Consider the following 16,047-nt stretch of genomic DNA (forward strand, 5'->3'; position numbering starts at 1 on the left):
GAGCCTGGTCCTGCCACAATTTCCTTCCTTCACCTCTTCAGGATCCTAGGTATGTGCACTGCCCAGTCATCCAGACTGGACTCAACTCCAACCAAGGTCAGCCATGTGGGATCTGGCTCTCAATGCACAGGGCTTTTGCACTGTACTAGCTGGCCCTGCTATTACCTCTTCTGTGTGGAGGACATTAATACTTACTAGAGCCATACTAAACTTTTGATTCTGTGGGTCTTTTATTTCCTCAATGAATTTCACTGATTGTCATTCTAGACTACATATATTGAATTCTGAAGGCATTTTCAATTGTGAAGTCACTGATAGTTTTTTTTTAAAGGTATTCTATTTCATTTGCCCCCATGATGGTTAATTCTCACTCCGCATATCTATCTGTACCTCCTAGCTCCTGCAGACCATCTCACACGGACAGCACATCTAGTGACTCTGTCTTTCTACTGCCCTTCTCTCCCTCCAGTGTTGGTTCTGCCAAGCACAGGCATCACCCACTGTGGGAGCCAGTTTTCTATATTCTTTCTTTCTTCAGACCTAATTGTGGGAAATACATTCAACTCATGTCTTCATCCATTATCTCCTCTATGATGATTTAGTTATCTCTGACCTAATTGCTTATAATAGTTTCATAAATTCAGCTCTTCATGTTCACCTCTCAAAACTGTAGTCTGTGCTGATACACTAGTTTCCATGAAACACAGATAGCACCTATCCATTCTTTTCTTGAAGAATCTACAATGGTTCCTACACAATACTAAAATCAACCTAAGTCCCTCCCAGAAGCTAGATAAGCCACATTGGCATAAGAGCTCATCTCCCTCTCTGGTTTCCAGAGTATTTTAAGTTAGCTTTCCTCATCAACAGTCACCACTTGGCAAAACTTTGTATACACACACACACACACACACACACACACACACACACACACACAAACACACACACACATAGTTCCGTGGCTAAGGGTTTATATTATGTGTATTTTCTGCCCAAGAGATCAACTTCAATAAAAAAAAAAAAAATTATGTCCAAAATCTCTTTCATATTCCATCAATGTTAGAAGGAATTTAAGAACAGATTTAAGAATGTATGTAAAACATCACTTAAACTAACAAAACTGGAAGAAGCAGCAGCAAGGAAAATTCCACTTAAAAGGCAGAAAAGTAGAATCAGATAGTAAATATTAGGGCAACTTGGGGCTCTGACTAGTCAAAGAAGTAGAAAGAACTACTTGTTTAAGAACAACTATTTTTAAAAACATTTATTTGTTTATTTATCTATTTATTTGGTATGATTTTCAACTTCTGGGTCTGGGTCACAATCTGCCATATGGGAATCTAGTGCCTTTACCACCATACCACCGCTGGCCCCTAATAACAACTATTCAAAGTACTTTTAATTTAATATTTACCAGCAATAAGTTTCCCTTTTTTTTAATGTAATGGAAAGAGTCTTAATATTTATAACTTTAGGGGTGCTTCATAAATTAAAATTTGTTCTAGAAAAATTGAACATGGCATAATGCTGCAAAATTTAGATTGCATCTGAGAATAATTTCACTGTTAAGTTAGGAGTAAGTGATTTTAATTATATATATTATGCGTATAATATATCATATATAAATATATGTACATGTAAGTGAACATATATTTTATATGTAATATATGAATTACATACTGCATATGCAACACATATCTATAACTTATATACAGCTATATCTATATACATGTAAGTATATATAGTTATAACTATATATACATGGATATGTATAAATATATTAGCTTGTCAGAAAAGTCATGATGTATTTTTCTATGCAAAAATGTGTCATGTCCTTCCGTTGACCCAACAGTTCACTAAAATAAGCTGGGCATTTTTATAGGGAAATGTCATTTCTTAAAAAAAAACAAAAAAAACTTTGTTTGAGTGAGAAAATTGAACATTGTTTTTCATAAAAAAGAAAAAAACATTTATATTTATCACTGCAACATATATTTGAGCAGATGTATTTATTTAACTTGTTATGGAAAAAAATTGCTACAATCTTTAACATATGGAAGCTTGGTAAATGACAGCAACTTATGAAACAATGCTTAAATTGTTCATTAAAATTGGACAAAGTGTTTGCTCTTTAAAAAAAACAATTAAAGACTAAAACAATGCTGACAAAGAAAATCAGAAGATAAGAAATACCAGGTTAGATCTTGCAGTGTAGTATATTTCTTCTGAACTGTCCAAAAAACCATCACTGTCGGGCTGTTTAGCAGAGACCAAGAAACCCAAGTTATTTACACTTAAGACTAAAAGCCACAAATTCACAATGGGAAACTTTCACAAGTGAAGTCCTGCTAAAATGATTTTATTAAGGCAAATGCAAAGTCAAATGATAATAAGCAGCTTCTAAGAAAGTAACACTGCAATAACTTTGCTGTAAAATGTAGTTATGAAATTAGTATAGAATTTAAATACATGCAATGCCAACTTAAACACAAAATTAACTCAAACTGCCTTAACAAAATACAATTAGCATTTATAAAAATAAGACTAGTTTTTCTTCTTGATAGTCTCCCTTTCTCTACATAAATGTCAGGCTTTGATATTATAATATGATCATTTTAGGATTTCTTTCTTTAACATTTTCTTTCTCCATGCTGTGATGCTGAATTAGAGTAACTGTAAGGTAAAGGCTAGTGACTCCCTTTGTATGCTTCAGTAGAGTGGGTTAAAATAAGCATTAAATTTAAGAAGAAAATTCCCACTTCAATCCTTAGTGTTTATTAACAGTTACTTTGTTCTCATTAATCAGAAAAAAAAATAATCAGGAGCTCTGGCAAAGAAATTCCATTAGGATTAATTTTGCTTGTTTTAAAAAAATGTTTTATTTTGATACAATGTTAACAACTTAAATATTTGTAAAGCATTTTGATTTCAAGACTGTATCTAATATATGATCATAGTTTGGGAAGGGTATTATCATAGATCTATAAAGGAGTATATAAAATAGTGACAACAAAAAGAATCATAAGAAGAATATTCACAAAGCTTGAAAGTCTTAAATGAATGACAATTTATCTTGATCTACCGTATATGCCTTGTCTTCCCTAGTTTTAGTATTCTAAATAGATTCGTCTCTAATGCTTAGAAACCATGGCATTCATCCTGGTAATATATAGACAAAAAGCCCCTCAAAAATGAAAAGTAATTAAAGGGACAGCATTAAAAACTTTTCATCAAAGAACATTAAAACCAGTTAAGTTTTTTCAAAAACAATTTTGAAAATATTCAGTCTAGCAACACAGATTTATTTATTCTGAATTTTATCAATTGCTTACCTTTTTGTTTCCCCAAATATTTTTGAAAATATCAATGACTAGCCTCTCCAGTCGGTACCAACATATCACAAAGACAACAACATTTATTTTCAGTGTTAACATTCCAAGACTGCACTACTTACAAGTTCGTGATGTGGTTCTGTCTCCTTTCTTAAGGGTGGATCAAATTTTACTTGGCCAACTAAAGAAAAAAAGTAAAGGCATGATCTGTTTCTATATTCTTAAGGATGTCATAATTTAAAAAGTTACGGTATAAAACATTTAAGTTTACTATTTACCATACTCTGACCACAATCTAAAGTTGTGTGTGTGTGTTTTTTAAGGTTTACTTATTTATTCCAAGACAGAAAGAGGGACACCCCAACAGGGTCTTCACATAGCAATCTACCCCAGCCTCAGCCTGAGGGTAAGTATTGTAGACAAGCCTGGTAGGTAAAGGGAAGTCCAGTATGCCAGCACAGCAGCTTCCCACGTAGTTCCAGCATTACAGAGTATTGCATTTTCACTGAACTACTGGCTGGTTTGTCCAGAGATCTGAATAATGGGTATAATGGCTGGAGGGACCAGATGGTAGCACGGCAGTAAAATGTAATGCTATGAGGCAGACCCACCTGAGAAGGTTACCAGTTAGAGTCCAGAGGCTTCCCTGAGTGTGTTTGGTATGCGTGTACCTGTGACCCAGACTGGCTGAAGCTGGGGCTGGATCACAGCGTCACAATACTGTTGAGGGTGTTTTGTCTCTTTCTCTCCCTCTGTCTCTCTCACTCATGTAATAAATAAACTTAAAAAAATGTATTTTAGCTTGGGAACCAGCAGTTAGCATAATGGCTATGTCGCTGGACTCCCACGTAGTCGACTGCAGTTCACGTCCTGGACCCAGTGGCTTAAAACTCACACTGGGCGCGTGTGCATGCGTGCCCAAGATCCCGAGAGGAGAAGGGATTGCGGCGTGACCATCCCCTCTGGGGAGTGATTTCTCGCTTTGTCTCTCTGTCTCTCTCTCTCTGTCTGGCGAGCGCACGTGCCCTATAGTGAAAACCTCTCAAAAAAAAAAAAATATGTATTTTAGCTGGAAAAAGCCAAATCTTAACTGCTAAAGCTTAATCTGTTAATTCTAGGCCTTTTCCATAGTAAAAAAGATGATTAGCAAAATTATGTGTAGTTTACAGTTAGGATCTAACATGCTACTTCACTGTAACCCAGAATAAAACAGAGATAATCTTAACTCAGAATGTGTGTGGGTAGGGACCAGCAGTTGGTGTAATGGCTATATCACTGGATTCCCATGTAGTTGACCATGGTTCAAGTCCCGGATCCAGTGGCTTAAACTCACGCCGGGTGCATGTGCCTGTGTGCCCAAGATCCCGAGACGAGAGTGGAGGAGAAGGGACTGTGGCATGGCCATCCCTCCTGGGGGGGTGATTTCTCGCTTTCTGTCTCTCTCTCTGTCTCTCTCTTTCTGGTGAGCTCATGTACCCTATAGCAAAAACCTCTCCAAAGGAAAAAAATAAAAGAATTTGTGTGGGTAAACCAGTTAGAACAGAGGACCTGTGGAAGCCAGCCTGCTGCGTGGCTCTCAGTGACTCCTGGATCATGGCACTGCACATTTACACAGTCTTCTTCCACACTGGACAGAGCTGACCCACGTGACCAAAAGGTCACAGCAGAGTAATGGTGCATCACGTCCAAGATAAGGCTTCTGTCTTGAGCTCTCTCTATTGTATCACTTGATTTGGACACAGCCACACAGAAAGAGTAGCCGCGATGAGGCCATCCAAGGGATGGAGGCCTCTGGCTAACACTGTGTGTGAAGGTGGAAGTAAATCCCACAGCCTAGTGAGCCTTCAGATGAATGCAGCCCCATTCTGAACCCTGACTGCAACTTTATGAGAGACCCTGAGCCAGAACCACTCAGTTAAGCTGTTCAGGATTCCCAACCCTCAGAATCTGTGAGAGACAATTTATATTTACTATTTTAAGCTGCTAAATTTCGGGAGTAATTTGCTACATAGCAATAACTACTGAAGCTAAAGTATAAACTGGCTAAAGTAGATATTACCCATACATTTACCTTTTTCTTTACTATTCTAACGTAATTAAATATCTTACTACCTTTATCTTCAATTTCTGTATCTCATTATTTGTTTTTACAGCCTGGGTAAAGCAACTAAGACCACTGAGGGCCAGATGGTGCCACAGCAGTGATGCAACTGGATCTCATATGAAGGTCCCAGGTTCCTATCTAAAGGCCTCTGTGTACCTGCCGGATGTATATGCATGTGCCCACAATCCAGGTGGCTGAGGATGGGAGTGTATCACTGTTGGGGAAGAGTGAGTGTGTGTGTGTGTGTTCTGCTTTCTCTCTCTGAGGAAATTTTTTTTTTTTAAAGTAGATAAAAGTGGAGGCACAAATATAAACAATTTTAAAAGAAGAAAAATAGCCCTAAATGATAGTTAAACTGGTAAGAGTTTCAGTCAAAGACAGCAATTCTTAACCAATGTGAGGGAAACAGTGGAGTCTCCAGCATCGCTGCTATAACATTTTGATTTTTAACTTGCTATATAAATTTACTAAGAATGTGGGGCCGGCAGGTGGGTGGTAGTTAAGGGCACTGGACTCACACATGGCCAACTGCAGTTTGAGTCCTGAACCCGGAGGCTTGGTTTCTCACTTTCCCTTTCTCTCTCTCCCTCCTTCTCTCACTCTGTCCCTCTCTGGTCAAATAAATAAATAAATAAAGTTAAATTAAAATAATAAAAAAAAGAATGTTAATACCAACTAAAGGATACTATAAGATTTAAATATTTAGTAATAGGTGGCTTAAGTTAAAAAAAATAATAAAAGATTGAGAAACACAGCCCTATAAAATCTTTAGTTAGTCATGAATATGTATACTTTTTTTTTGTTTTGTTTTGTTCCTTTTTATTTTGTAGGTTTTTTGGCATAGGGTGCATGTGCTCACTGGTGGGGCTGGAGGTGGGGGAAGAAAGACAGGCAGGCGGTGAGACAGTGAGACAGACAGTGAGAAGTCACTCCCCAGATGGGGATGGCCACACTGCAACCCTTTCTTCTCCATTCTCCTCCTGGGATTTTGGGAACACACACACATGCACTCAGTGTGAGTTTCAAGCTATCAGGTCTGGGACTTGAACTGTAGTCACACATGTGGGAGTCCAGCACCTTACCCACCATGCCACCTTCTGACCCCTTTGTACAGTTTTTAGTTGTTAATGGCTCAGACATCATATCAGGTGGCCTTTAGAGATCTACAGGCTCTTCAAAAATGGGTCCTTCATGCTTGTTCACATATGACCACACATTGAATACAAAATAACTTCTGTTAAGGTATTAAAATGAACATATATGTTATCTTGATAAAGGCCTCTTCCATAACTCTTACACTTGTCGTCGCCTGGCAAAATAAAATCTGTAACAAAGTTACATGAGGACAGTCTTGTCTATCTATCTCCATGTGTTATGGTCACCTGGTTCTCCCACCAGACACATAATCCCTGACCACTGGGATGCTGTCCTCCTAACAGCCATAACTGCAGCAGGCACTCAGTATCACTGTATCTAAGCTTGTGGATGGAGAAGGCATCCCCAGAAAGGGAGCAATGTCCCTACAGAGATTCATTTCTCACACCTTACGGGTATCACCCTTCTGTTCTCTGCAAATTCCCTAATGTTACGACAAGCTTCTGCCACAGACTCTCCTGGCTCCTGTTCAGATAACTGCTGGTCAATCTTCCCAGTCTGCAGACTGTTTATGATGCTCTTAATATTAAAAACTTCTTTTTAATAAATTTTTAAAAATTACTATATAGGGGGACCAGCAGTTAGCGTAATGGCTATGTCGCTGGACTCCCATGTAGTCGACCGCGGTTCGCATCCCAGACCCGGTGGCTTAAAACACACGCTGGGCGCGTGTGCGTGCATGCCCAAGATCCCGAGAGGAGAATGGAGGAGAAGGGATTGCAGCGTGGCCATCCCCCCTGGGGGGGTGATTTCTCGCTTTCTGTCTCTCTGTCTCTGTCTGGTGAGCACACGCGCCCTATAGCAAAAACCTCTCAAAAAAAAAAAATTACTATGTAGGGCACGTGCACTTGCCAGAAAGAGAGAGACAGAGACAGAAAGTGAGAAATTACCCCCGGGGTGATGGCCACACCACAGTCCCTTCTCCTCTTGGGATCTTGGGCACGCACGCACACGTGCCTGGCATGAGTTTAAGCCACCGGGTCCGGGACTCGAACTGTGGTCGACTAATGGGAGTCCAGTGACATAGCCATTACGCTAACTGCTGGTCCCCAAAACTTCTAAGTATCTAATCATCTATTGGTTCTCATTTGTTTCCTTTATATCTTAAACAGGTATCAAGCTACCCACTATAAGTATATATTCAGAAGAAAAGTCTTAATTCCTTTGAGTCATCTCCAACATTATTACTTGCCAATCCTTTGTTAACCATTATAGGTCAAGACTGATCGTACTATAACAGACAAGGAGAGCTTCGGAATGATTTCTTCTTAAACAAGTTTTGCTTATCATATTTAAAAGCAAGCAGAGTTTCTTTCCTAAAAGTGGAAAGGGAAAGAGAAACATTCTGTCTGCAAATAAGTCAGTTTTTACACGTGTTGCCTAAATACTATTTAGTTTAATAAAAACAATGGTTGTTTGGAGAGGCACCAATAGTTACAGGTGCAAAACATTATCAAAAGAACAAATATATAAAATGATTTAAATAATTTTCCAAAGCTTACTTTTATAGACAATAGCATTACTGATCATTCTATATATCATGTCTCACATGAAATCATAAAATATCCTTAAAAATAGATAACTGTTAGAATAAAGAGTAAGAATTGAAAGCCTCAAATACTAAACCCCAAAATTACTGAAAAGTAATAGTTTTGGGGCTGGCCAATGGCATGGTGGTTGGGGCACTGAACTTCTGCATGGCTGACCGGTTCAAGTCCTAGACCTGGTGGCTTGCTTACTAATTTTCTCCCTTTCTCTTACTCTCTCTGGTCAAATTTTAAAAATAAGAATAAATGAAATTAAATAGATAATTCTTTTTTTTTTTAAAAAGTAGTTTTTAGGGCTGTTTCTACCTCAACATATTAGAGGGATATGTCACCCATATTACTGGCAAACAAAGAAGAACACCAGAATGTCCTTTATGTATCAAGTGCTCCCACCCAAAGGGCATATAGAAATTTCCAAAAAATTGGGGTAAAGGCATCTAGTTTTAAACCATGTATATGTATTTGGAAGCTGAGAATCACTGATAAAAATTGGTAAGATGTGCTTAAGAAACAACTGTATTTTGCTATAAAGGGCCTGATAATGTAACTTTCTAATACAATCAGATAGTGAGACAGAATACTTCAAATTAGATTTTCAACAGTACTGATGGCAATCAACTGCAAAGACATGTCTAATTACTTTCTGTATATTAAAGAGATGACAAAGATATTTCATACTTTTCAGATATTAAAAAGATAATAGGACATGCTGGGGTTGTCATTTTTAGACCCTCCGCTCCTTTTTTTTTTTTTTTTTCTAATGACAGAGAAAGTGTGTGTGTAGTATTTCTCACAGACCTAGCTACGTCATGATCCTCCTGTCCCAGCCTCCCAGTCTCTAGGACGACAGGCGAGCACCGCTGACTGCCTGTGCGGTTTAAATTACGCCAGGAGCCCAACTTGCCTCCTACTGGGCCTCGGCCATCCTGCTTGCATCACCAAAGCTGCGCTCAGAAAAATATTTCTGTTGGGAAATCTAAATCATGTGGCTTTGAACATAAATTTTAGTCACATGACTGATTTCTTTTCTTTAATCATTTTTTATTTTTACATTTTCCCACAAACATTTACTTTACATATCAAAAAAAGTTTGCTCATGCTCCATAGTTCTTGACAGTTAATAAACAATTTCAAAAACCTGATTTTTAAAGAGAATACTGAAGTATTTGTTATAATTTTGTTTGTGATTCTATGGCAACAGAGACAGTATGTTTTTAAATATTTTTGAGAGAATATTTACATGTCAACTACTCAAACTGTTGCAAAGCAAACATTCAGCACACAAGTCACACATAAACCTTCTCAAATCTGCCCTGCCTACCAAGTATTCTGTGATATACCATCTGCTAGCAAAGATCAGTCTCTTTTTCTTCCTTCAAAGTCTTCCTCAAGCTAATCCCTGGGTTGTGGTTGTCCTTTTGCAATCTCTACTGATTACAATGCTGGGCTGGAAAAGTCCAGGTTATTTTATGGTATAAATTCTTTCATATAGCTTCTCTAATCCTCTCTGCCAGGCAGAACTGTTTATGGTGCCAGGTCATCTTTCCAAGAGCTTCTGTTGGCTTACTTGAGATCTATCTTAGTTCCAAAGTTTTCTGGTTTAATCTTCAGATATGACATTCCAGTCAAAGCTCTGTCCAGTAATGAGTACTTTTCATTTCTGATTCAAGGCAACAGGTACTATTGAACTTACAATGCAAATAACCATTCTGCCACAAATAAGAATACTCTCAAATATTTTTCAGTTCCAGAGGGGTCGAGAAGGGAGAAAAGTTTATGTTTCCATTTAAAGAAACAAAAAGAGAAAACATTTTAACAAAGTGCTGTACCTATCAACAGCTGAAAAGATTTTTCCCCAAATCCTTAAATTGGGAAAACAAAGCATAGTAAAAAAAAAATCAGTAATGTTTTACTCAAAAGTCGTAAAATTCTATTTCACCAGTTCAGTCTTACATAATTAATCTCTCTTCTGCAGTGTTACTGTGGTCCGATTGTTCCATTTAAATCCTGGAAGTTAACAATCAACATTATTATTGATATTTCTTGTCCCTAGTATTAAGTTGGTCATTTTCTTGGTTGCTTTTTGTTCTCTTATTTCTGTATGCCTGTCCTTAGTTTTCCTGGTAAAGCAATCCTTTCAGAACTTCTTAAAGAGCTGGCCTTATGTTAGTAAATTCTTTTAGGTTTTGTTTATCTGAGAATGTTTTTTATCTTTTCTTCCCATATGAAGGATAATCTTGCTCAGTATAGTATTCTTGGTTGAAGCTGTTTTTCTTTCTTTTTTTTTTTTTTTTAGAGGTTGCACTCACCAGACAGAGAGACAGAAAGCAAGAAATCACCCCCCAGGGGGGATGGCCACACCGTAATCCCTTCTCCTCCATTCTCCTCTCGGGATCTTTGGGCACGCACGCACATGCGTCCGGCTTGAGTTTAAGGCACCGGGTCCGGGACTCGAACTGCAGTCGACTACATGGGAGTCCAGCAACATAGCCATTATGCTAACTGCTGGTCCCTTGAAGCTGTTTTTCACTTAATAGTTTGAATATATTTCCCCATTCTTTCCTTGCTCACATTGTTTCTGATGAGAGGTCTGTTGTTAGTCAGATGGGATAACCTTTAAAAGCAACTTGACGTTTCTCTCTTGCCAATTTCGGTATCTTGTCTTTTCCTGTGATTTTGGTTAATTTTGGCTATGATGTGCCTTGGAGAAGATCTTCTTAGGCTGATTCTATTAGGAGTCCTTCATATTTTTTGGTCTGGATATTTGAATGCCTCTCTAGATATGGAAAGTTTTCTTCAAGGATTTTATGGAATAGATTATTAATGCCCTTATTAGTGTCTTCGCCTTGTGGGATACCGATCATCTGGATGTTTGGGTGCTTAATGGTATCTAGTATTCCTTGTATTCTCATTTTGGGGACTTATTTTCTCAGTTTTATTGGCTATTTTTTTTCTAGGTCAGAGGTTTTGTTTTCAACATACGAAATTCTATCTTCTGCACAGATTAATCTGCTTTTAATACTTTCAAGGGGGGTTTTGATTTCCTGTATTGCAGCATTCATCTCTAACAGCTCCATTTGATTCTTTTTTATGGTGTTTATTTCCTCTTCCAGATCATGCAAGAAACTTCCTCACCTCCTGGAACTTGTTCTCTCTTCTCTCCTGCATCTTCTAGAGTTTATTGTCTCTCAGCTCTTGGGTCTCATTTAGTTTTGTCACTATGAATATTCTGAATTCTCTAGTGGACATTTCCATAAATTCCACTGTATTATCTGTGGATGATGAAGGATTATTCTTTTCCCTCAGGGGAGCAATATTTTCTTGGTTTCTCATATTTCTTGTGCCTCTGTGGTGGTTTCTGGTCGTTCTGTGACAAAATCTCTTCTCTACTGTGTTTTGCAATGTGGTATCCACAGAATGATTTTGAGTTCAGATTTATAAAAAGGAGTTTCTTCTTTAAGGCAGGAGGTTCAACAAGCAATGAGGATTCCAATAACCCTTAAAAAGTACTGAGATGCTTGGCTACTGTGCACCTCGACCTGTGTGGACACTCAGTGTGTGGAGACTGAAGAACAGAGTGGGAAAGTAAGGTTAAGATAAATAAATAAATAATAAAAGTGAAAAGAAAAAGGAAAAAAAAAACTAGACAAAAACCAAAAAATAGGAAAAAAACACACATTTTAAAAAAGGTTTATGCACTGCGTGAATACGCCAGGACATACCTCAGATTTAAAATGGCTTCTGAAATGAGCAATAGAAAGGAAAGGCCTGAGGTGAGAAGTGGTGTTTTAAAAATTAAAAAATAAATAAATAAAAATTTAGAGAGACAGAGAGACAGAGAGAGGATACAGGTTACCCTACCTGTCTCAGTGTTTCAGGGATCTAGAAAATGGGATCATCACATCACTGATTTCTGACAAATACCAAATTCCATTCCTGGGCCTTTCATATAATCTACCACATTCTTACTCAGACTTTCCCTTCTTTTAAGAGCAATTCTAGGAACTAGTAGATGGTGTAATGGTTACATTGCTGGCCTCCCATGCAGTCAACTGCAGTTCAATGTGATTAAATTACAACTTGAAAACTTATTTTTCATCATTAAGTTATGAACTAAGTATAATATGTACTTACAGTTTATCTCTGAGCGTGTTTTTTCTTCTCTCACATTTCTACTTGTTGAGTGAATTCTATGTGGTACAGCAACAAGAGGCTAGGAAAGAACACACCAATGATATGTGGTATGTGATAAGCAAGTCAGTTTAAGCCTCAAAATTACTCAAATATAAAATACTTCAAAATATAAATCTGCAAATATTTTTTAAGAAAGCAATTACAAAAGCTGCTCAAACCATAAAGGAAACAAATATAAATATTTCTATTATCCTCTTAACATAATTGTTATTTGTACTAAAGAACATGACGGTGACTAGATTAAATACACATGTAATTAAATACTAATAATGTAGCCTGCTTCTGTATATGTGCGACATTATGCTTATCTAGATCCATCTTACAAGTATGCTAAATATTCTGAATCTACTCTGACATTAAGAAATTCTGAAAGGAAAGAAAAGACACCAGTGTAAAGATTACATTTCTATCATCTGAAAAGACAATTCAGATGTCTTTTCCTTTTTTAAAAAAAGATTTAATTTTTAAAAATTATTATTTTAATTTGCTACAGGATACATGTGCCCGAGAAAGAGAGAGAGAGAGAGAGAGAGAGAGAGAGAGCAGTCCGCCAAGTCCAGGACTCAAACCGTGGTCAGCCATGTGGGAGTCCACTGCCTCAACAACCACGCAACCTGCTGGCCCACAGCCATGTGGGAGTCTAGTGCCTCAACAACCATGCAACCCGCCGGCCCAAGATGTCTTTACTTTCAAGGTTTATTCTTCAACTTACAGATTTTCTAAATATAATACTCCAAAAGGCACATGAACAAACGCATTCTCTTATAGACGATAAGGGATACTGACTGATACTTTAATTTTTTTGCCACAAAAATTTATTGCGAATCATAAGTGATTTAAATAAGACTGTCAAAAATTATATAACTTATAATGATGTATTTTGGGTTTTCCAGAAGCTTTTAAAAATTTATTTATTTTTAAATTTGCTAGAGAGAGCATGTACTTGCCGGAGAGAGAGAGAGACAGGAGAGGGAAAGCAAGAAGCACTTCCCTTGGGGATGATCATCCTGTGATCCCTTCTCCTCCATTCTCCTCTTGGAATCTTGGCCATTCACATACCCTGTTTCTTGAGCCGCTAGGTCCGGGACTCTTAACTGCCCAGTTTGCGATATGGGATCCAGCTGTCTTGACTACCTAGATGTCATTGGCTAGCCAGAGAAGTTGGTTTTTCATTAAAAAAAGTAATAATAATACTCTTGGGAACAGCAGTTAGCGTAATGGCTATGTTGCTGGACTCCCACGTAGTCGACTGCGGTTCGCGTCCCGGACCTGGTGGCTTAAAACTCACACTGGGCACGTGTACGTGCGTGCTCAAGATCCTGAAAGGAGAACAGAGAAGGGACTGCGGCGTGACCATCCCCCCTGGGGAGTGATTTCTCACTTTCTGTCTCTCTCTCTGTCTGGCGAGCGCACGCGCCCTATAGCAAAAAACCTCTTAAAAAAAAAAAAGGGAAAAAAAATACTCTTCATTCGAGCAAGCTTTCCCTTATTTGTAGGTATACCATTAGAATTTTCATGAGCAAGAATATGCCAATTTTTAATTATTTTCTTTTAATTTGAAAAGAAGATGCACACCTCAGAATTATTCCTAAAAACCAACTAGTTAATAGTTATTACCAAGAAGTACTAGTAAACCTGTATTCTGGATGTCCTCAGTGCAAGATTTATCAAGGGCTCCAACATCAGAAAAAGAAAGAACTGAAAAATATGATTCAAGATAACCCTTTGAAAATGGAGCCTACAGCCTGTAAGGAACACAACTTATACCTATTGCAAGAAGATCAAGGATTAGAAGGACTATTTAGAAGGACTCAACATAAAAAGTCAAACTTTCTTACATAGTGTGTGACCTACAGTAAGTTTTAAATAAAGTATACTTAGTAGATGTGCTGAATAATTTTTTTTTTTTTTTTGGAGAGGTTTTTGCTATAGGGCGCGTGCGCTCGCCAGACAGTCAGAGAGAGACAGAGAGATAGAAAGCAGGAAATCACCCCCCAGGGGGGATGGCCACGCCGCAATCCCTTCTCCTCCATTCTCCCCTCGGGATCTTGGGCACGCACGCACACGCGCCCGGCGTGAGTTTAAGCCACCGGGTCTGGGACTTGAACCATGGTCGACTACATGGGAGTCAAGCGACATAGCCATTACACTAACTGCTTCACCCTGTGCTGAATAATTTTTGAAGAGTATCCATACGGCAGGTATGATATCACAAGTGGTGAAATACCCATTAGATACATTTACATTTTGAGTGACAACACTGCACTCGGCAACTACAATTACAAACTGCTTGTAAATAAAAGATTATAAATTTTGGGTCAGAAGGGCCCTGGTGGTTGAATTCCACATGGCTAACTGTGTGGTTTCTGACCTGGAGGATTGAAAAACATGTTGGGCACATATACATGCATAACCAAATCCCAAGAGGAGAATGGAAAAGAAGGGACTGTGGCATAATCATCTCTTCTCTGGGGGAATCCTCACTCCCCCATCTCTTTCTCTTTCTCTAAAGAGTGTACATGCCCTATAGAACCCCCTCAAAAAAAAAATTATGAATTTCTCTGGAAAAAAAATCGTAAGTTATGGTGAGAAGAAAAGCACCACCCCATGTCCTCCTACCCCTGAATAATATCTTTTTGGTTACTTTTATCAATTTACTATAGAGGTTTATAAAATTTATAATTATAATACCAACAACACAGTCTTGGTAAAGATAGAGGAATTTCTTTTCTTGCTCTACGAGAAAACATCAGAAGAATCTTTGTTCACAAATTGCTTCTGTATTTGGCTTACTACTACTCTTTGAACACATTTTCAACTGACATTGTAATTCATTAAGACAAATAAATACAGGAACAGGCATTCTTCAAGACACAGCTTCATGGATCCTGCAAACTAGCCAGTTTGGGGAAACAGAAATCAAGATTTCCCACTGATAATTCGGCCTCCAGCACACAAAACTCCCGTGATTGAACTCCCAAGTTTGGGAAGAAACCGACCATCAACCAGATGACTAGAAATCACTGCAGGACCACAAGAAATATGAGAAAGCAGGAAAATACCTCTCCTCCAAGGGAAAAAGATAACTCCTCTTCATCCACACACAGTTCAATGGAAATCATGGAAATGTCTGATAAAGAATTCAGAACATTCATAATGGCAAAGCTAATAGAGATGGAAGAGAAGAGAGACAATGAACTGCAGAAGAGGAAGGAGAAAGAAGTTGAGTTCCAGGAGGTGAGGAAATTCATGCAAGATCTAAAAGAGGAATTTCACACTTTACAAAAGAATCAGTTGGAACTGTTAGAGATGAAGGCTATAATACAGGAAGTCAAAATCTCCCTTGAAAGTATTAAAAGCAGACTAGATCATACAGAAAATAAAATCTCAGACATAGAAGAGAAAATTGCTGGCCTAGAAAAATCCACCATGGGGACTGAGAAAATGGCCCCAAAATTTGAGACTAATATACGAGAAGTACTAGATACCATCAAATGTCCAAACATCCGGATAATAGGCATCCCAGAAGGTGAAGAGACTCATAAGGGCATTGATAATCTATTTCATGAGATCCTGCAAGAAAACTTTCCAAACCTAGAGAGGCACTCAAAGATTCAGTCCCAAGAAATACAAAGGACCCCAAATAGAATCAACCCAAGAAGATCTTCTCCAAGACACATTATAGCCAGATTGACCAAAACCGCAGACAAAGACA

At 38.0% G+C, this 16,047-nt stretch overlaps 1 protein-coding gene across 3 annotated transcripts in view; it reads right to left on the reverse strand.

The window, feature by feature from the left end:
* Positions 1-16,047, reverse strand: part of MAP4K3 (mitogen-activated protein kinase kinase kinase kinase 3) — a 124,657-nt gene that overhangs the window by 58,422 nt on the left and 50,188 nt on the right. For 2 of the 3 annotated variants that reach the window (XM_027773007.1, XM_014588927.2), the window contains exons 12-14: positions 12,273-12,351; positions 3,455-3,513; positions 2,194-2,256 (exon numbers count right to left, since the gene is read on the reverse strand). In XM_027773007.1, coding sequence (XP_027628808.1) covers positions 2,194-2,256; positions 3,455-3,513; positions 12,273-12,351 — 201 coding nt within the window. The remainder of the gene's footprint in view (positions 1-2,193; positions 2,257-3,454; positions 3,514-12,272; positions 12,352-16,047) is intronic. The other variant, XM_014588928.2, reaches the window with a different exon arrangement.

The sequence above is a fragment of the Tupaia chinensis genome, unplaced genomic scaffold, assembly GCF_000334495.1.
Source record: "Tupaia chinensis unplaced genomic scaffold, TupChi_1.0 Scaffold000317_1, whole genome shotgun sequence".
In the NCBI taxonomy this organism is placed as follows: domain Eukaryota; kingdom Metazoa; phylum Chordata; class Mammalia; order Scandentia; family Tupaiidae; genus Tupaia; species Tupaia belangeri.